Genomic DNA, 20562 nt, shown 5'->3' with positions numbered 1-20562 from the left:
TGGAGATCAAGAGTCGCACGTTCCACCAACCAAGCCAGCTGGGAGCCCCTGCTTCTTTTTATTTCTGTAAAATCAGTAATGTCCCCCTGCTGTCATTTCTGATTTTAGTGATTTGAGTCTTCTCTTTTTTTTCCTTTATTCATCTAGCTAAAGGTTTGTCAGTTTTGTTGATTCTCTCAAAAAAAGACTTCTGGTTTCATTGATTTTCTCTATTGTGTTTCTATTCTTTTTATTTATCTCTGTTCTAATCTCTTATTTCATTCCTCTGTCTGCTCTGGGTTTAGTTGGTACTCTCCCACGGTATAATGTTAGGTCCTTGATCTGTGCATTTGTACATTTATAGTTTTGGGTCCCCTCTTCTTTCCTGGTGAGCTGCCCCTGGAGTTTGGAATGTTGTGTTTGTGTTTTCACTGGTCCCAGGGTATTTTTCTAATCTCTCCTGCAGTTTCTTCTTGGACCTGTGGGTAGTTCAGAACTGTTTTCTAATCTCCACATATTTGTGAATCTTCTGGTTCTCCTGTTACTAATTTCTAGTTTCATACCATTGTGACTAGAAAAGATACTTGTAGGATTCAGTCTTAAAGTTTATTAAGACTTGTTTTGTGGCCTCACATACAGTGTGTCCTAGAGAATGTTGTGGAGTTTTTTGTTGTTATTGTTGTTTAAGTAAGCTCCATGCTCGTCGTGGGGATCGAACTCACAACCTTGAGATCAAGAGTCGCACACTCCACCGACTGGGCCAGCCAGGCGCCCGTGGATAAAGTCCTGGAGAATGTTCTGGGAAGGTGTGTGGTCTGTTCTTCTGGGTGGTTAGTCTTGCCTCTGTGCCCTTTGGTGAGTGTGCAGTGGTGTCTCGTTACGGCTTTAATTTGTATTTCCCACTGACTGAGAAGTTTGTTTATTGGCCATGGAGACACCCTCTTCTGTAAGTGCCTATCAAGTCACCCAGTATCTTTATTGGGTTGCCATCTTTTCCTTGTTGATGGGTATTTTTTTGTGTAATCTCAGTACAGTTCCTTTTTTGGATGCTAATATTGCAGGTATCTTTTCCCGTCTGTGGCTTGCTTTTTCATTCGTTTAATGATGTCTTTTGACAAACAGAAGTTCTTAATTCTAATGCAGACCAATTTACCACATTTTTTCTTAAAAAAATTTTTTTTCAATGTTTATTTATTTGTGAGAGAGAGAGACAGAGACAGAGTGTGAGCAGGGGAGGGGCAGAGAGAGAGAGAGAGACAGAGAATCCGAAGCAGGCCCCAGGCTCCCAGCTGTCAGCCCAGAGCCCTAAGCAGGTTTGAACCCACGAGCTGTGAGATCATGACCTGAGCCAAAGTTGGACGCTTAACCGACTGAGCCACCCAGGTGCCCCCAAATTTTCTTTTTTAAAACAATTTTTTATTTAATTTATTTTTGTAATTTACATCCAAGTTAGTTAAATAGTGCAACAGTGATTTCAGGAGTAGATTCCTTAATGCCCCTTATCCATTTAGCCCATCCCCCCCTCCCACAACCCCTCCAGTAACCCTCTGTTTGTTCTATTTAAGAGTCTCTTATGTTTTGTCCCCCTCCCTGTTTATTATTTTTGCTTCCCTTCCCTTATGTTCATCTGTTTTGTATCTTAAAGTCCTCATACGAGTGAAGTCATATGATATTTGTCTTTCTCTAACTGACTAATTTTGCTTAGCATAATACTCTCTAGTTCCATCCATGTAGTTGCGAGTGGCAGGATTTCATTCTTTTTGATTGCCGAGTGATACTCCATTGTATCTATATACCACATCTTCTTTATCCATTCATCCATCGATGGACATGTGGGCTCTTTCCATACTTTGGCTATTGTCGATAGCGCTGCTATAAACATGGGGGTGCATGTGCCCCTTCGAAACAGCACACCTGTATCCCTTGGATAAATACCTAGTAAGGCAATTTCTGGGTCATAGGGTAGTTCTATTTTTAGTTTTTTGAGGAACCCCCAGACTGTTTTCCAGAGTGGCTGCACCAGCTTGCGTTGCCACCAACAATGCAAAAGAGAGCCTCTTTCTCCGCATCCTCGCCAACATCTGTTGTTGTCTGAGTTGTTAATGTGAGCCATTCTGACAGGTGTGAGGTGGTATCTCCTTGTGGTTTTGATGTGTATTTCCCTGATGATGAGTGATGTTGAGCATTTTTTCATGTGTCGGTTGACCATCTGGATGTCTTCTTTGGAGAAGTAACTATTCATGTCTTTTGCCCATTTCTTCACTGGATTCTTTGTTTTTTGGGTGTTGAGTTTGATAAGTTCTTTACAGATTTTGGATACTAACCCTTTATCTGATATATCATTTACAAATATCTTCTCCCATTCCGTCGGTTGCCTTTTAGTTTTGCTGATTGTTTCCTTCGCCCAAATTTTTTTCTTATATTGTTACTGTTTTTTGTGTTTTACCGAAGGAATTTCATCCTGCCCCCAAATCATGAAGATGTTCTTCTAAACACTTCACGGCTTTACCTTTCCTTTTCAGTTCACAATCCATTTAGGGTTGCTTTGGGTTATAATACAAGATAAAAGTCAAGATTCACTTTGTCTTCAGCGACCCAGAACCCTCCTTTAGAGAGACTGAACTTGGCCCGTTGCTGTGCTGACACCTTTGCCAAAAGTCAGGTGCCCAGGCTTGTGTAGGCTCCCTTCTCTTCTGGAGGAAGATTCTAGGCTGATGGCCATTTTCTTCTAGCACTTGGAGGTTTTCATTTCCTCAGCTTCCAGTGTTTGGGAAGAAGGCTGTCCAGCAGCCAGGCCAGCAGTGACTGTCCAGGCCAGAGGGGGAGCAGCAGTCTGGCTGGATGCCCACTTCAGCTGTGCCCCACAGAGCCACAGACGCAAGTATAGATGAACCACCCTGTTTCCCCTCCCTTCCCTGGACCTGCTCACTGCCTGGCCATAAGCAGACCCCTCCCAGGGGCAGGGTCGGTCACCACACTCCTGACTGGCCGTAGCCATAGCCTGTGCTGTGGGAGGCCAGGGTCTCCTCAGAGCCCCCTGAGTCCAGGCAGGGGTGTCTACAAGGAGACATGCACTAGTGGGCAGGCAGAGCCCAGCCTGGGGTCCCTGGAGGGCCTCAGGGCTGGGCTCTTCCGTGTTCCTGCAGCCAGACACAGCCTGCGCGTCACCTCACGTCCTGCCTGTCCAGGAGGCGGTCAAGACGTGTCGCTGCAGTGCGCACAGCAGGGCCCACCCTTGCAGGCACATGACGCAGCCCAGCCCCAAGAGGTCTCCCCTCCTCCATCCGGCCCATGCGGGTGACCAACTAGAGCTGGTAGCAGGAGTGCAGGCCCCCAACCTGACCCGCTCCCTCACCCCAATCCCCTGAGAGGAGGAGCTTCCCTACACCAGCAAGTTTCTGTCACTTAAGTCCGAGCTGTCCATGCGTGCCCATGGCTCATACCAGATAGCCATATCTCAGTAGGGACACCATCATCGTAGGACACACCCCCCTATTTTGGGTGCCTCTAGGAGAGCAGATGCTGCCAGTTAAAATACGATGCGGTGATTTCTTAGCTCTCACCTTTAACCGTCTGCTCTTGGAGAGCTCTGTACAAGCACAGGAGTGAGAAGAAAGCCCTCAGGACTCCTGGGCCTTCTCCATCCCTGGGTTGTGGGTGCTCATCTGTGGCCCCCAGTGCACGTGAGCCCCTGGTGACCTTTCTGCGGACCCTGATGCTGGCCCTCCTGGTTGGGTGGGCCCTGACACCTGTGTCCACGTAGACATCGTAGATGAAAGATGCATGCTGATTTCAGAGACAACAAAATGTGAAAAGAAGCATCTCCACGTGCGTGAATACACCACCACACCATATTGGAATCCAGCCAACCTCACTCATGTGGATTTGGGGAATTATATTATCTTGCATTTTACAAACTGTGCTTCCCCTGCCCCCAACACTCACACACACACTCACACACACACTCACACACACACACACACACACACACACACACACACACACAGTATCAGTGTTGCAGAGATATGTCAGTGTTGCAGAGTGAGGTTCAGGGAGCCCCCCGCTGCCACCTGCTGAGCTCTTGAGCTGGCACAGCCCTCCGAGCTCCTCTGCTCAGCACCTACTCCTACACCGGGTGATCTCAGCTGTCCAGAGGGTCTCCTCTGTGCACAGATACAGGCACTTACTCTTCGAAAGAAGAAAGGCTTCTCATTGTTCTCAAGAGGACCAGACCTCTAGGGAGGGAGTGGGTGCTCTCATCCGTGGGGAGGTGGGCTGCCAGGACAGCTTTCTGTAATTTATGTGTGTGTTTTCAGGCCCTGTCCTCCTGCTGACCAGTGACAACATCAAACAGCGCCTTGGCTCTGCTGCTCTGGACAGGTATACCAGCCTCTGTGTGGAAAACAATCTGGCCGACCCTAGCTTCTTGCTCACAGCAGGTCCAAACACAGCCTGGCATCTGCATCCCCCATGTCCCCTGGTGTTTGTGTCCCTCGCGTCTGCAACCCCTGCAACTGTACACCCCCGTGTCCACACGTGCCCTGGCATCTGCACCGCACCACGACCGTGCCTTCCAGTATTCACGAGTACCGGCTGTCCAGCTGGCTGGGGCAGCAGGAGGACATCCACCGCATCGTGCTCTACCAGGCGGACAGCACGCTCACACCGTGGACCCAGCGCTGCATCCGGCAAGCCGACTGCATCCTCATCGTGGGCCTGGGAGAGCAGGAGCCCACTGTGGGCGAGGTAACCGGTTGGAGCTGCCAGGGGGTGGGGCCTCTGTGGGCGGGGCTGTCGGAGGGCAGGGTGGCGAGGACAGGGGTGGTGGAGGCAGGGCTGCAGGCGGGCCAGGTTCCGGTCAGGGGCCACTCTCCTCACAGCCCTGTTTCTCTGTCTTTTCCTTTGAATGAAATATTTCAAGAACCCAGGAAAAGACATAATAAAAGCTGACACCCATATAGCTTCTCTTCATGATTTGAAACGTTTTGCTGTATTCACCTGTGGTGGTGGTTTTAGCACAAAGCAGGGCAGGCGCCCTGAAGTGGCCCGCAGGTGGCCTCTTGTGAAGTTGAGTGTCCTGAGTTTTACTATGAGGTATACAGCACAGCTTCACAGATCTACATCTGATATAAATAGTGCCCTATTTTATATCACTGTGAAATGTCCTTTTTCCCTCAACACTTAGGTGTTTAAGATTTATCCATATTGTTTCACTGGGTTCTGTGGCTGTTTAGTTTCCTATTTGTGAGTACCCCACCATCTGTTCTCAGCTGTGAAGTTACGTCGTCAGCCCACTTTGTTTCCAGCTTCAAGGGTATGAAGTGTAGGCTTGCCTTCCCTTAGCACACATTCCCCATCTCCTTCCTCTCTGATCCCAGGGCAGCTAAGAATTACCCATCTCTGAAGCGGGCTCCTCTTCTGCAGGGAGAGATGCAGGGAGTGTTTGCGGACACATCATTTGAGAAGGTCACAGTGTGTGCACATGCGGAGGAGGTGTTAGGAAAACGGAGGGGGGGCGGCCTCTCCCTTCCTGTACACCCCAGAGCTCCCTGTGGCCACCCTTACCTAGCTCAGCATGCATCAGGCATATGGCCGGGCAGACCCCTGGGTCACAGCTTCGACAGCCGAAGGGCAGCTCACACCACAGCTGAGCCGGCTCACGGAACCAGGGTGCCACCTGCCAAGGCCCTGCCCTCAACCCTCCTGCCCGTGTGCGGTGGCGTCCAGAGCGGGACCTCTGTCCCGCCGAGGCCTCAGGCTCTGCCCTCCTGCAGCTGGAGCGGATGCTGGAGAGCACGGCCGTACGAGCCCAGAAGCAGCTGGTCCTGCTGCACCGGGAGGAAGGGCCGGCACCCTCCCGCACCGTGGAGTGGCTGAACATGCGCAGCTGGTGCTCCGGCCACCTGCACCTGTGCTGCCCGCGCCGCGTCTTCTCCCGGAGAAGCCTGCCCAAGCTGGTGAGGCCTGGGCGCTGGGCTGGACTGACGGGAACTCCTGGCCTCCAGAACACAGCCTTCCTAACTTGTGATTGCCAAGCTCATTTCCTTCTCGCTCCCTCTCTGGGTCTCTGTAGTCTGAGGTCGCTGGGGTGCTAAGGGGAGCTTGCTTCTCTGTAAGCTTACGTTTGCTTGAATTGATCTTTGGGAGCAGCACCTGGGAGGTTGTTGATGCAGCCCCCGTCCATCAGCAGGTGTCCGTCTTTGGGGTCGCAGAGGGGAGGCACGTAGCCTGACAGAGACATGCTGGCACGCACATACCTCCACAGGGAGCCTGGGGGAGAGGTCACCAGAGCCTGCCAAGGGGTCGGAGGGAGCCTCCTCAGCCCTGGGGGCTTTGCGGGGCTGGGGCCCCACAGGCTGCCCACACTCCACAGCCTATCTGGCCCCACGACTCAGTGAACAGTGTCCTGACAGTGGCGGCTGTGCCCTGGAGCACCCTCCACCCTGGTGGCTGGCAGGGTCTTAGCTGGGGTTTGGGCTTGGTATCCCTCTTGGTACAGCTCTCCTGGGGCTCTGTGGCCTCCTGCTGGACCCGTGGGTATGTAGTCCATCTGCCCACACTGTCCCCTCACCCATGTGCCCTGTAAGGTCCTCTTCCCAGGCATGCCTAGGCACCAAGGTGCTGCCAGGATCAGTATCAGACAGACCCTGCTGTGTCCTGGAGAGGGCTTTGGGTCAGGAGTCGAGGAGGCCACCCCGGTCAGGTCACAGTGTGTGGAACTTGGCCTAGCCCTCCCCATCTGCTGACCCCTCTCCCAGGTGGAGATGTACGAGCGAGTCTTCCAGAGGCCCCCAGATCGGCACTCGGACTTCTCCCGCCTGGCTCGGGTGCTGACTGGCAACGCCATCGCCCTGGTGCTTGGGGGCGGAGGAGCAAGGTGAGTCCCCACCCCATCCCACCCACAGCCGCGTGTCTGTGTGTGTGTGTGTGTGTGTGTGTGCGTGCGCGCGCGCACGCACGTGTGCACGCGCACTCTAATGCTGACCAAGAGGCCTCTGAGCTGGTCCCAGGAGCAGTCTCCATAGATAGGCCCAGTGCATGACCAAGCATGTTTCAGCCCCTGGGTGCACATTGCCAAGCAGTGCTTCCCATAGGCACCCCCAGGTTTTAACGTTTGCCAGTGCAGTAGATTTGTTCTGATTGTCTTTGCTAGAAGTGTCTGCTTGTCTGTTAGCCATTCACGCTTCCTCTGAGAACTCTGTTCTTGTCCTTTGCCAGTCTTCCCATTGGGCTGCAGGTGAGTTTCTTTCCATTTTAATACATACTTTATAGACTAATGTCCTGGTGTGCTTGCAAACGTAGCACAGCGTTCTTCAGTTCTGCGGGCTGATCAGTTCCTTACAGGACTTTTAACCCAAATAACTGCTACCCTGTGTTTGTCATTGTGGCACACGCCTCCTTCCTCCTGAATTTAAAGAGGCATATACACCTGGAACAGACGTGGAGCCCCAGGACACAGTGAGGAGGTGCGAGCAGTGCCTCCCACAACACCTGTGCTGGGGGTGCCCTGTGGGGTGGAGTCCCTCACTCTTCCCCCCTGCTCTGGCCGAATGAGGTGCGCAGGGCCTCCTGAGCACTATACATACACCCCACCCCCCAGCCCTGCTGGTGCTGCTGGCCTCTCTCCCGTGGGCCCTGGAGAAGGTGCCTGGCTCAGCACCTCCTGGTTCCAAGGACATCCCTTTCAGAGTGAGCTGGAGGAGGGGCGGGGGGGGGGGGTGTGTGGCTCGGAAACATTAAAACCTCTTAGGAGTATCCCCCCTTAGGGGGTACTCTCCAAGGTTTTGTCTCCTGCCTGTGGAGCCAGACCTGTGCTCACACCTGGCGAATTAAAGTCAGAGATGCCGTCCAGCCTCAAGGTCAAGGGAGACCCAGACTCTCTTCTCTAGAAAAGATCGGGATAATGCAGAGGAGCAGTCCAAGCCCACAGTGTGCACTTTCCACCTGGAAACCTCTGAGGCCTGGTGTCTGGCCTGAGACCCTTCCTGACAGGAGGGTGGGTAGACACACAGACCCCACCCCTGCTCACCCCAGCATGGGGAGTCGCCACCTTGCTCCAGGGTGTCCTGCTCACCCCCAGACTTGGCCTGCCCCGAGTGATGCGGCACAATCCGAGCACCCTCTGGTGCCGTGCTTTTGCTTGAAAGCTGAGCCAGTCAGCCTGGAGAATGAGGTGATTTACCTAACATTGCCTGATGGAGGGCAAGACCCAGGCTACTTCCTGTGGGACTAGGACAGTGAGGTGGCCCAGAGCTGACCCAGACTTGGACCTGGTTTGTAGGCCAGGATGATGTGATCAATGGCATTTAAAAATTGTTTTTTCTCATAAGTTTATTTAGAGAGAGAGCGAGCACACGTCTGTGCATGGGAGCAGGGAAGGGTCGGAGAGAGAATCCCAAGCAGGCTCTGCACCATCGTTGCAGAGCCTGACATGGGGCTCAGTCCCATGAACTGCCAGATCATGACCTGAGCTGAAACACCAAGAGCCAGAAGCTTGACCGACTGAGCCACCCAGGCGCCACGATCAACAGCATTTTCAATGAAAATTTCGTTTTAGTCAAAATAATACTTAGTTTATAGCCATGTGGCCGTTGCCTTGAGGCCATCGTCTGCTGTCTCGCCCGGGACCAAACCCAGAGACATCCCAGAGAAGATCACTTGGAGCATAGTCATCTCTCTGCTCATCTGCATTTCTCAACAGCATAGCCATTCTGTTCTTTCAGTTTTAGATTATTGAGCTCCTAACCCGTCCCCCCACCACACACACAGTTTATCTGTCTGTCCTTCATTCATCTGTCTGTCATCGGCCATCCATCTGTACATCTGTACATCTATCCATCACCTGTCTTCTGTCTGTCTCCCTCCTCACCACTCAGTTCCCAGTGTGGTTCCCATGCCAGTCAAGCTAGTTGTCACCATTTCTATTACTATGACGTGGTGCTTATTCAAGGCTCAGTCACACCACATTGCATAGTACGGCTGTATTTCCTTCCTTGGAGTTAATAATTGTTGCAATTGCCATTTTCTGTTTCCTGGGTGTCGTTAATTGGTGACCAGACACTGCTCCGGAGCATCAGCCTCCTGTCAGCTTGCTCGCCATCTCTGGTGGCCTCTGCTTCACCGTGTGTGGGAGCCACCCCCTCCAGGTCTCCCAGCGCCTCTGGGCTCTGCCCATAACGTTGTCTTGGAGTTTCCCTTAACTGTTATCCTGGGAACTTCTTGGTCTCTCTTCCACATTCAACTCCATTTCCTGGATTCCATGCCTTCCTCTTTCTTGACATATTCCTGATTTGGGTAGCGTTCATACTCTAGACACTTCCTTAAGAGAAGACATCTGGGAAGTAAAAGTTTTAAGACTCTGGGTAGCAGAAAATGTCCTTGATGACAGTCTGGGTGTGGAATCCAACATGGAAGTAATTTTCCCTGAGAATTTCTAAGGGGGTGCTGCCATTGTCTTTCTAGCTTCCAGTGTCGCTGTTGAGATGCCCAATCCCACTTTATTTGTGAGGCCTGCTTCCCCTCTGGAAGCCATGGGGGGAGTCTTTTCATTTCGGTCCTTGAAGGGACTTGGTGTGCCTTGGTGGCAGTGTGTTCATCCACTGGGCTGGGTGGGCCCCAGCAGGCCCTTCCAAATTTGGAAATCGTGAACTTCAGCTCTGGGGCGTATTTTATGTTCTCCCACTCTGTCCTCTCTTCCAGGAGCTCCTGATGGTCAGAAGCCAGGTCTTCCCTCTCCCTCGTTTTCCATCCCTGCCTTTTTGTTCTACTTTCTAGATGGTTTTTCTCAGATGGATCTTCTAACTGCTCTATTCTGCTAAAATATTTCTAATGTCTGAGTGCTTTCTTCATAGTTTTCTCTCCTTCTTCCACTAGTGGAATACTGAATTTCTCTGAGAATATTCATGCAGCTGTTTCACTGGCTTCCTTAGCTTTTCTGTTTGTACTGGCTTGTGTCGCACACTGGGCCCAGTGTGTGAGCTTGTCCGTGTGCTCCAGGCCACATCGGCAGCACTGCTAAGTGTGTTCCGTTGTCCGCCACGCTTTGCTTACCCCGCTCCTCCTGTTGATGGGCACTCGGGTTATTTTTTGGCTTGGGTTGTTATGGAGAAAACAGCTATAACTGTTCTTGTACAAATCTTTTTGTGCACGTATGGTCTTTTCTCTTGGGCAAATACCTAGGAGTGGAGCTACCTGGTCATGGGGGACATTGTGCCGTTTTACACCCCCCACCAACAGTGTTTGAAGTTCAGGTTCCCACATTTTTGCCAACCCTTGGTATTAACCTCATTTTGAATGGTTCTAAAGGGTGTGTGGGGGCATCTGGTGATCTCCCTGGGGCCTAATGAGGTCACGTGCTCGCTGGCCCTTTGTGTATCTCATTTTGTAAAGTAGTGTTTACATTCTTATCCATGTTTAACTGGTGGTTTGTCTTTTGTTATTGATTCAGAGGAATTATTTATATAATCTGAATACAAGTCTTTTGTCAGATAATATTTAGTAGTAATTCTGTCTCTCAATCTTTGACTTTTCGTTTTCTCAATGGTATTTTTCAATGAATAGTTTTTAATTTTTATGAGGCGTGATTTTCCATTTTTTATGGTTACTGCTTCTGGTCTGCTGGGCTTCTGAGAGTTCTTGTCTATCCTAAGGTCACAAAGGCATTCTGCCTTCTTCTAGAAGCTCTGTGACTCCAGCTTGTGCATTCGGGTCTGTGAACCACCTGACACGTCTTGTGCCGGTCAAGGCTCTGTTCTCCTCATGTGGTCATCCAGCTGAGCCAGCACCTTTGGTTGTAGACTGTGTCCCCCACCAGAGCATGTGGGCTCTGTCGTGTCTGTCCTTCACGACACCACTGCCACAGCTTTATGGTAAATCTTAACATCAGACACTGCAAATTCCTGAGTTCTGTTTTTTTCAAAATTGCTTTTGGCCCTTCTAGGTCCTTTGCTTTTCCATATAAATTTTTAGAATCAGCTAAGTATTTTATGGGATTTTTTTTTCCTGTTGTAAATGTTTTCTTTTCAATTTCACTTTCAAAGTGTTTGTTGCCAGTATATAGCAATACAACTGATATTTGTAAATTGATGCTCTGTATCTTATTGCCGTGCTAAATTCACTTATTCTAATGACTTTTTTATTTTTATTTTTGCATTTCCTATATACATAGTTATATCTTCTGAGAATAAAGCCAGTTTTTGTCTTTCTTTCCAAAATACGTATATGTCTTTTGTTTCTTCTTCTTGGCTTGTTGCACCGGTTAGACTTTGCAGTACAGTGTCGAGTGGAAGTGGGGCACACATGTCTTGTCCTGTCGCCCATGGGAGGGAGAGCATTCACTGTCGTCACTGAGTGTCATCTCGGCTGTGGTGTCTATGGTGCCCTGTGTCAGAGGGAGGAAGCGCCCTTCTTTTCTTAGTTTGCTGAGTGTGTATCATGGATGGTTGTTATTGTGTTTCTGTCGAGACGATCGTGTAATTTTTCTCCTTTATTCTGTTAATGTGGTGAATTGCATTGATCTTTAAATAAAAACTGATGTCTTCTGAGGGTAGACCTGTTGGCCCATGACGTGTTGCCCACTGCTGGACTCCCTTTGAATCTGTGTGAGGTTGGGCTGCACGTGGGTGTGCTTGCTGGCTTCAGAGTGGAGTTGGGAAGTGCCTCTTCTTTTCCTGTTCTCTGGGAAGTTTTATGTGAAATTTGTGTTACTCTTCCTTATACGTTCAGTAGCACTCCCTAGTAAAACCATCTGGACATACAGCCTTCTTTGTGAAGATTTAAAAAGGAAAGGTTCGGTTATATTGATGGTTATAGTACAATTCAGATTCTCTTGTCAGTTTGGCACACTATGTCGTTCTAGGAATATGTCCATTTTATCTGAATTTTCCTACTTAGGCACGAGGTTCACACCTACTTCTCACTTTTGTAACTGAAGCATCTCTGCAGATGCGCCCTTTCTCACTCCTGACACCCCCTCCCTGCCTTTCCTTTTCTCGCAGGAGGGGCCGGGAGTTGGTCCTCTCCGAGCACCATTTGTTAGCTTTGTTGGTCCTCTCTACTGAGTCTTTTGTTTTTCTGCCTCATCAATTTCTGCTCTTACCTTTATTATTTCCGTAATTTGACTTGTTTGATTTAAACTGTTCTTTTTTTCCTAAGTTAGGGGTTGTAGATGTTGTGTTGTGACCTCAGGACGGAGAGGCCAGCCCTCCTGGGCTGCACCAGACCACCCTCTGTCCAGACGTTTCCGCCCATCCCCTTCTCTTTCTGGACTCCTCTGCCGGATCCCACACATGCTCTAGGCTCCCATACGTCTGTTCTAAGGAGTGGTCTCCATGTCCGTTCTGGGGTGTCCTGGGACTCAGGATTTTCTTGTGCCATCTCCATGCTTCATGGGTCTCCAGTGAGCCTGGTCTGCTGCTTAACCTGCTGAGTGAGGTCTTTATCTCAGACACTGTATTTTCCACTTGTAAAGTGGTGGTTGGCTCTATCCTATAGTTTCCATTTCTGTGCCAAATTATCAATCTTGTCTTCAATTTCTTGAAAATTTTTTAGCCTGATACCTGAATATTTAATTTTTTTGTGGTGATATTAAATTTTGTTTTAATTGTGTTAAAATAAGCATGTGGGGCGTCTGCATGGCTCAGTCAGCTAAGCGTCCGACTTCAGCTCAGGTCACGATCTCGCGGTCCGTGGGTTCAAGCCCCACGTCGGGCTCTGTGCTGACAGCTCAGAGCCTGGAGCCTGCTTCAGAGTCTGTGTCTCCCTCTCTGACCCTCCCCTGCTTGTTCTCTCCCTCTCTTTCTCAAAAATGAATACACATTAAAAAAAAAATTAAATATGCATGCCACAAAATTTCCCACTATTAATATTTTTGAATGTGAAATTTAGCTGCATGAAGTACATTCACGATATTGTGCAACCATCACTACTCAGCTCTGGACCGTTTCCATCTTCCCAAACTGAACCTCTGTCCCTGTTACACCCTAGCCTGCCCCCACACCCCCCACCCCCAGTCCCCAGCCTCTGCTCTCTGTATCTGTGATCTTGACCCCTCCAGGTCCCTCATGTGAGGAGAGACCTTGTCCTTCTGTGTCTGGCTTCATTCACTTAGCGCAGGGTCCTCAAGTTCATCCATGTGTTAGAATTTTCTTCCTTCTTAAGGCCAAGCAACATCCCTTGTACGTGCATGCCACACTTTGCTTACTCCCTCACCCATCACACACGTAGGCTGCTTGCCGCTTTTGGCCCCTGGGACTCTAATCATGGTGGTTGTAGAGCCTGCGTTGTGTCTGCTTCACAACTGCTGAGGCTCTGAGAGACATCCCGGTGATGGCCGCAGCCCCTCTTTGGGGCCATGTCTTTGAGGCAGGCACTGAGGAGGAGGAGGTAGATGGGGATGACTGTCTCTGGGTCCTTTTGCCAGCACACGGCAGGTGCTGTTCCTGGCAACAGTGCTTACTTCTGCTCTGTGCTCCTGCTTGATGTAGAGGCTGTGCCCAGGTTGGCATCATCCGGGCCCTGACGGAGTGTGGCATCCCTGTGGACATGGTTGGAGGGACGTCCATCGGGGCCTTCATGGGCGCCCTATACTCCGAGGAACGGAACTACAGCCAGATACGGATCCGGGCCAAGCAGTGGGCTGAGGTGAGGGGTCTCTGCCCTCCCTGGAGCTCAGCACCAGGTCCCTGTGGTGCTGTGGAGGGCAGGAGGGCATTGGGACCTTTGGCCCCTGATCGCACTCTGCAGGGCTCCGGCCTCAGATTGGGGTTTACAGGATGGTGAGGGAATGGGGAGCACAAAAGAGATAAGGACATCAGTGTTGGGAGGTTTGGCTCTGGTTGGTGCCTGGTCTTAATTTATAAAGGTGACTGAAGACAACACAGAGAGGTCAGCACCACCGGAAGGAAAGTTTAATGTTACCTGTAGTTGCCCACCCTACAGGACCACATGGGAGCACCCATGCCTGCGAGGCGGCGGAGAGGAGCAGGGGGAAGGCCGAGGCCAGAGCCTTTATGGGGGTTTCTGTGGGAAAGGCAGGGGAGGGCAGGGTAAACAGCTTCGGATGGGCTTTTGGAATAATTCCAGTGGGCTTGCCGTGTAGGGGCCGTCCCCAGTTGTCTGGTGCCTGGGCCTGGGTTGATTCAGGCGGAGGATTATTGACCTGGTGTGAGAGTGCGACGTAGAAAGGGGGCCGGGGGGTGTGGGCTCTGGATCGCTCGCTCGGTTTGCGGGAGAGACGCTCCCAGCGGGCGAGGCTTCTGCTGTCTCTAAGGATTGGCCAGCCCTGCGAGGGGACAGCCTCTCCCCGGGTCTGTAAGACCCCACATGCCAGGGCATCAGGAAGATAGAAAATAAGAAAAAATTGCTAATAGCTGGCCGGGTGATGGATGCAGGCCGACAAAGCCCGCACTGTAAGCGAGCTCGCTGCAGCAGCTCCCGTGGGCAGACTGGAGCCTGGTGGGGAGGCCGACTCACCCCTGTCCTGAAGGTACAGATGCCGTTTGCCCTTGTCACAGTTCCACTTGCTTTCCTGGGGCGGCACAGAGCCCCATGAGTGGGGTCAAAAGTGTTCAAGTTCTCCTTTTAAAAAAGAAAAGAAAATTGTTCATCTTCTATGGCAGAAGGTGTCAGAGAAGGCTATCTGCCCCATCCATGTGGCCCCAACTCTGTTCCAGAGACCCCTCTTTCCCTGAAATGAGCCACCCCAGACACCCCTCAGTGGGCCGCTCCAAGGAGAGGTCCAGGAGCAAACACAGCTCGTCACTAAGGATGGCCTCTGAGAACAGTGGGTGTGGGCACAGTGTGCTTCAGCCTCAGTTGAGGGTCTGCTCACAGGCCAGGAGGACACCTCCCTTCCCCACCTCTGCTGGCCCAGTGCAGGTGTGGGACTGGCCAGGGAGCTTTGGGCTTGATGCCCCTGTCGTCCTCAGTGAGCAATGGGCTGTGGGACTCTGCACGGCAGGGCAGAATGGATCCCATCCAGGATGGCCTCTGTCCTGCCTGTCTGCATGGGCACTGGCCTCCTGCCGTGCTGAGGGGATGTGATTGTGGGGGGCCGCCAGGCTTGACTCTGCAGGCTCTCTGGTGCTAGGCAGGGGCTTCTTCAGGAGTGAGGCCTTGCTAACCAGGGAGGACCCTGGGGTGTCCTGTGCTTCTGGGTCCCTTTCCTCTAGGAGCACACGGGTTCCCTCTGTTTGAACAGAGTCTCCACTCTGTTCATCTCAGTGTGAACACACTGGGGGGCAGCTCCCCCTCAGCTGGGGGCCCACCCCTTGTGTGGCCTCTGTTTTAGGCTTTTGCATCTGTTTCTGTCCACATAGAGGCAGGGAGGACCTTTCCTCTCTATCCCTGACTCTTAAGAAGGTAGATAACCTTGAACCCAGGCATTCTTGGGGCAAGGCCAGTGCTGCCTGGTCAGTCACGTGTCTTCCTCGCAGGTCTAAGAGGCCCACGTCCTCACTGAGGAAGGATGAGCTTCAGTCCCACAAGAGAGGGAGGGTGGGGGGCCTTCAGCAGAGAGGACTCTCAACAGGGCCCTGTTTCCGGGACCCTGTTGTACGGCCTGCCATGCTGGAATGTGAGGGTCAACCTTGAGCATTCTAGGGCAGGGCAGCTCCCCCTCCTGGAGAAATCTTGACGGGTCGCGTGTTATTGCCTTTGGGGACCTCAGGGGGTAGCGGTCCCTGCCACTCACCTGCCAGTGTGGGTCCTGGATGGAGCTTCGTCCTCAGCTCGGCCTCCTGAGCAGGTGTCAGCAGGCACCCTCACGGGACCTCAAGGCCCTGCTGCTCAGGCCCTGGAACTCTCTCCTCCTGGGGGACTCCTCAGGACGCTTCCCAGACACCCTTGTTCTGTTTGCAGGAAGCACAGACGTGTGCTGTGTCCCTGCTCCCTTTTCTGGATCTGGGCTCCTGGCTGGGTCCTGTGGGATCACCTTGCCACCCACGCCAGCAGGTGGGGGCGGGGTGTGAGCCCCTCATCCTCTGCAGGGGTCTCACGTGTGCCCCATCCACTCAGGACATGACGTCGATGGTGAAGACTGTGCTGGACCTGACCTACCCCATCACCTCCATGTTCTCGGGGGCCGGCTTTAATAGCAGCATCTGTAGCGTCTTCAAGGACCGGCAGATCGAGGTGCCCCCCCAAAGCAGGGACCACCCTGGGGTGCCTCAGCTGGAGCCTACAGCCAGCCTGAGCCTGACTTGTGTCTGGGTGCTTGGCGTCCTCCTCATCCCCTCAAGCCCCTGGGCCTACAGGGTCAGGGAGCTGGCCGTCAGGGAGGATGTCCTAAGTCCTGTCCCCCCCTTGCAGGACCTATGGATCCCCTACTTTACCATCACCACAGACATCACAGCCTCTGCTATGCGGGTCCACACGGACGGTGAGCACCTCCTCCTTGGGTGCCCCTTGATACGGGCTCAGGCATGCACAGGGCACAGCCCCCCACTCAGGGCAGAGTGGTCAGGGGAGGGACATTGAAAGAGCACCTCCAGGGGGGGCGGCTTGCAGGTAGAGAGCGTGGCAGCTCCTTGAACTGGACGAAGCACCAAGATGACCTGGAGGAGGCAAGACACTCAGGGAGATCTGAGCACAGAGGTGATCCTGCTGTGAGCATGAAGGAAATGGGGAGGGACATAACCAAGAGCCTAAAAACACTGAGAAGTCCAAACTGGACACAGAAAGGTGGAGAAATTTTGTGAACTGGGAGCAGAGAGGAGTGGGGTGAAGGGCCTGCTTGGGCCGTGGGGTGTGATGAAGGGCACATGCAGGGCATGTGTTTTTATGAGTTCGAATCGGGAGGTAGTGGTAGACTGCTTGGGCTGGGGACCATGAGAAGGCTGATGCATGGGTGGCAGCTGAGGGCCCTTTTCCTGGGCAGAGCGGTTTGTGAGCTGATTGCATGTGTCTCTCTGGAGGTGAGTGGGACGGCGTGGCTCACACAGTGGAACGTGGAAAGACTGCAGAGCCAGCCTGGCCTCCCTTGTGGAGGAGAAAGAACAGGAGGGGTGTCTGTCTTCAGGCCTGCGGCCATCCGCCAGAGCCAGACGTGCAGACTTCAGGACCCAAGCGCTAGCAGGGCTCTGAGCTGAGGGTCCAGGGCAGGAACCCACCGTGGGCAGTGCGAAGCTCCCCTCCCACAGGCCCTGGTGACCTCTCCCCCAGCCCCCCGACTCTCCCCCAGGCTCCCTGTGGAGGTACGTGCGTGCCAGCATGTCTCTGTCAGGCTACCTGCCTCCCCTCTGCGACCCCAAAGACGGACACCTGCTGATGGACGGGGGCTACATCAACAACCTCCCAGGTGCTGCAGTGGGTGGGGAGGGGCTGCCCCCACCCCTGCCTCAGCCCCCTCCACTCCCGGGAAGGCCAGTGGCACGTTTTCCTCAGTGTTCCCTGGAGCAGGGGGTGGGGGGTTATAGGTGCTCCCGGAGTCCGGGGAACACGTCCAGGCACACACACACAGACGCACGCCCTCGTGCACACTAGCTCGGGCACCGTGTGCTCCCAGCATATGGCCCTGTTTGTCGGCTCAGCAGCACTCAGAACAAGGGCCAAGTAGAGGAGCTGAGAGCAATTATGTCCCATCTGTGCCCACAGTCAGAACTAACAGCCAGAAAGTGCCAGGTCTGTTGTGGGTGAGGCCCCTCCCCTGGGCACACCTGTCACCTGTTGGACAGTTCTGTGCACTAGGCTGCCTCTCTACAGGCCCAAGGGGAGACCCTCTGGCTCCCAGTGCTGTGCAGGCTCTCTCCCCGTCCCTCCCAAGCCCTGTTCCCACCCGGGGCTCTATGTGCCTGTCCTGGGTGGTGACCAAGGCTGTCTTCTCCCCAGCGGATGTGGCCAGGTCTATGGGGGCAAAGGTGGTGATTGCCATTGATGTGGGCAGCCAGGATGAGACGGACCTCACCAACTATGGCGACGCGCTGTCTGGGTGGTGGCTGCTGTGGAAGCGCTGGAACCCCTTGGCCACAAAAGTCAAGGTGGGGGGCATAGCTCTGCACAGTGCCCAGGTCATCAGGTGCTCCTCTGTAGCTTCCCTTGAAGTCTCTCCATGCTCTCATACCACTGGCCCCAAGATGGGCGGTGTGCTGCTGCCCAAATGCCTCCTGTGGGCGGGGGAGGGTTGTAGTGCATTCCAGGCCCCGAGGCCAACGGAGCTTGCTCACTGTCCTTGCCAAGGATCCTGCCCGGACCAGCTCTGGGGAAAGGGGACAGGCCCAGAGGCTCCACACGCTGTCAGGATACATCTCCAGGACCCCTGGCTGGGCACCTGCCCTCCCAGGCCTAGCAGGGATGTGTCTCCCCTTGGGGAGGGGAGGGAGAGGGTCAGGGCACAAGACCCAGGCAGCTGTGCCCGCATGGGGCCATGTGGGGACCGCAGAGCCTTGCTCAGGTGCTCTGATGGCAGCAGGTGTTGAACATGGCGGAGATCCAGACACGCCTGGCCTATGTGTGCTGCGTCCGGCAGCTGGAGATGGTGAAGAACAGTGAGTACTGTGAGTACCTGCGCCCCCCCATCGACAGCTACGGTACTCTGGACTTTGGCAAGTTCAACGAGATTTGCGTGAGTGCAGCTGGGGTGTGGAGGGTCAGCGGGGTCCAGTGTCTGCCTGCCCCCTCCCCAGCCTCCCTGCCCTCACTTCTGAGAGCTTAGAAGTGGGGGCTCCTGGTGTGTGTGCAGGAAGTGGGGTATCAGCACGGGCGGACAGTGTTTGACATCTGGGGTCGAAGTGGTGTGCTGGAAAAGATGCTACAGGACCGGCAGGGAACGAGCAAGATGAAGGCGTGTGATGTGAGTGCCAGAGCTCGCACCCTCCTTCCCTTCCTGCCTCAGTGGGCCCGAGAGGCGCAGAACTCCCTGCACTCTGCAGGACCGTGGCACACCCCCTCAGCTGCTCAGGGGCCAGAAGACAGGACAGGGGTGTGACCCCGTGGGGGTGAACTCTTGGCCTCTGCCTCAGCATCCCCTCTTTTTGCCCCACTCTGGCTCTCTACTCTTCTGGTACTCACGGTTGAAGGGGATGGGGGCTTGCTTAGGCCCCTGCTCATCTTCTGTGCCCCTGCCCCAACTCCAGGGGTTAACTTGGGCACCTTAGCCAACTAGGGCCATAGAGGGTCACAGAGATGTCTCTTCCACCTCGGCCCTCCAGGTCCTCACCTGCCCCAATGCCTCCTTCACGGACCTTGCTGAGATTGTGTCACGCATTGAGCCTGCCAAAGTAGCCACAGTGGACGGTGAGTTGGACGCCCAGGACATGCACAGCCGCAGGTGGGGGTGGCAACATCTCTTTCTGACCCTTGGTGTGCCCAGCAAGCCACCCTGGTCACCAGGCTCCCTCTAGCAGCCCCTGGACCTGATGAGTGGCAGGTAGGGGCTTGTGCCACCATGGCATGGCCCCTGCTCTTGAGAGGGGACCAACACGGCCCTCCCTTCTGCCCAGACGAGTCTGACTACCAGACGGAGTATGAGGAGGAGCTGCCAGATGGCTCCAAGGACACGTATGCTGACTTCCAGAGCGCCCCGGCCCACTTGGGCTCCGACTCGGTGAGCTGCCTAGACCTGCCTGTGGTGCCCCTCAGCTGAGGCAGCTCCGAGGGCTCCAAGCAGGCCAGCTGCTCGCTCCCTGCTGCCCTGCAGCACAGAGCCACAGAGACCTGGCCCTGGGTCAGCCCTTTGGGCTCACCCCCACCTGCACGGTGTGCGGTTTGATTCTAGGAGGACGAACCCTCACTTCGGCATCGGTACCCCAGTCTGGCTTCCCCAAACTGCCCTGCTGTTGACATGCTGACGAAGATGGGTGGAGCCCCTCACTCTGATGCGCCCTAGAGTCCGCCTCTGCTGTGGGCCTTTCTCAGAGACCGGGCTCCTAGAGTTCCTGGGGGCTCTTCCCCACCGGGCTGGGGCCCAGCGCCCTGTGCACCATGGGTCCAGCTTCATCTGTGCCGGACCCAACCTGTATGTGTTTGGGGTGGGGGAGGGGGGCGGCGGGGGCAGGTCTCTGGCTTCTGTGTACTGGCAGCTGCTGGTGGAGCACTCGGTCCTGGCACCCCTGCACACACAGCAGTCCTAGGGGCTCCTTGAGGCCTCTGAGAGATGTTGGAGCCCCTGAAGCATCAGGGCCTGATGTGCCAATAAAGGTAGATCTGATTGTGCGTGGACACGTCCGTTTGCCAACGTCCCCGTGGCACGATGCGCCTGACCGGAGCCAGAGAGCAGCCTCCGGCTGCACCACTGATCTGCCGTGAGGGCCACGTCCCCCGAGGCCAGGTTGGGTGTGAAGTCGTCATGTAGGGACCCCAGGCACCCCTCTGCTGGGGCTTGAGACCGCAGGGCAACAACTAGCCAGGCAGGCAGGGCGCCCAGGGTCTGGCGTGGAGCCAGTGTGCCCCCGAACCAAGAATGAGCCCCCTCCAGATCTCTCCCGCGGGCGTCTTCCCACGCAGTACACGAGCCGCGCTCCGAGGTTGTACGCCGCCCACACTTTCTCAGATCGTTAAACGGCGCCCGGGAGTCCTTTTGTAGAAAAGGAGAGACCGCTCTGGCGCTGTCACTTTGGGGTCCGCAACCCGTGCAGACCTGTGAGGGGC

At 54.0% G+C, this 20562-nt stretch overlaps 1 protein-coding gene across 7 annotated transcripts in view; it reads left to right on the top strand.

The window, feature by feature from the left end:
* PNPLA7 (patatin like phospholipase domain containing 7) overlaps nt 1-20127 on the top strand; it is a 64216-nt gene extending 44089 nt beyond the window's left edge. For 5 of the 7 annotated variants that reach the window (XM_045468882.1, XM_045468883.1, XM_045468880.1 and 2 more), the window contains 14 exons: nt 4296-4359; nt 4557-4725; nt 5754-5936; nt 6738-6856; nt 13464-13620; nt 15994-16110; nt 16288-16357; nt 17159-17275; nt 17806-17954; nt 18386-18538; nt 18656-18766; nt 19125-19209; nt 19416-19519; nt 19691-20127. In XM_045468882.1, coding sequence (XP_045324838.1) covers nt 4296-4359; nt 4557-4725; nt 5754-5936; nt 6738-6856; nt 13464-13620; nt 15994-16110; nt 16288-16357; nt 17159-17275; nt 17806-17954; nt 18386-18538; nt 18656-18766; nt 19125-19209; nt 19416-19519; nt 19691-19801 — 1709 coding nt within the window. In that variant the 3' untranslated portion in view covers nt 19802-20127. The other 2 variants (XM_045468884.1, XM_045468886.1) reach the window with 2 other exon arrangements.
* The last annotated feature ends 435 nt before the right edge of the window (nt 20128-20562 follow it).

Source organism: Leopardus geoffroyi, chromosome D4 (assembly GCF_018350155.1).
Source record: "Leopardus geoffroyi isolate Oge1 chromosome D4, O.geoffroyi_Oge1_pat1.0, whole genome shotgun sequence".
NCBI classification, from domain to species: domain Eukaryota; kingdom Metazoa; phylum Chordata; class Mammalia; order Carnivora; family Felidae; genus Leopardus; species Leopardus geoffroyi.
The sequence above is the reverse complement of the archived record's forward strand: the minus strand, read 5'-3'. Positions and strand labels throughout refer to the sequence as shown.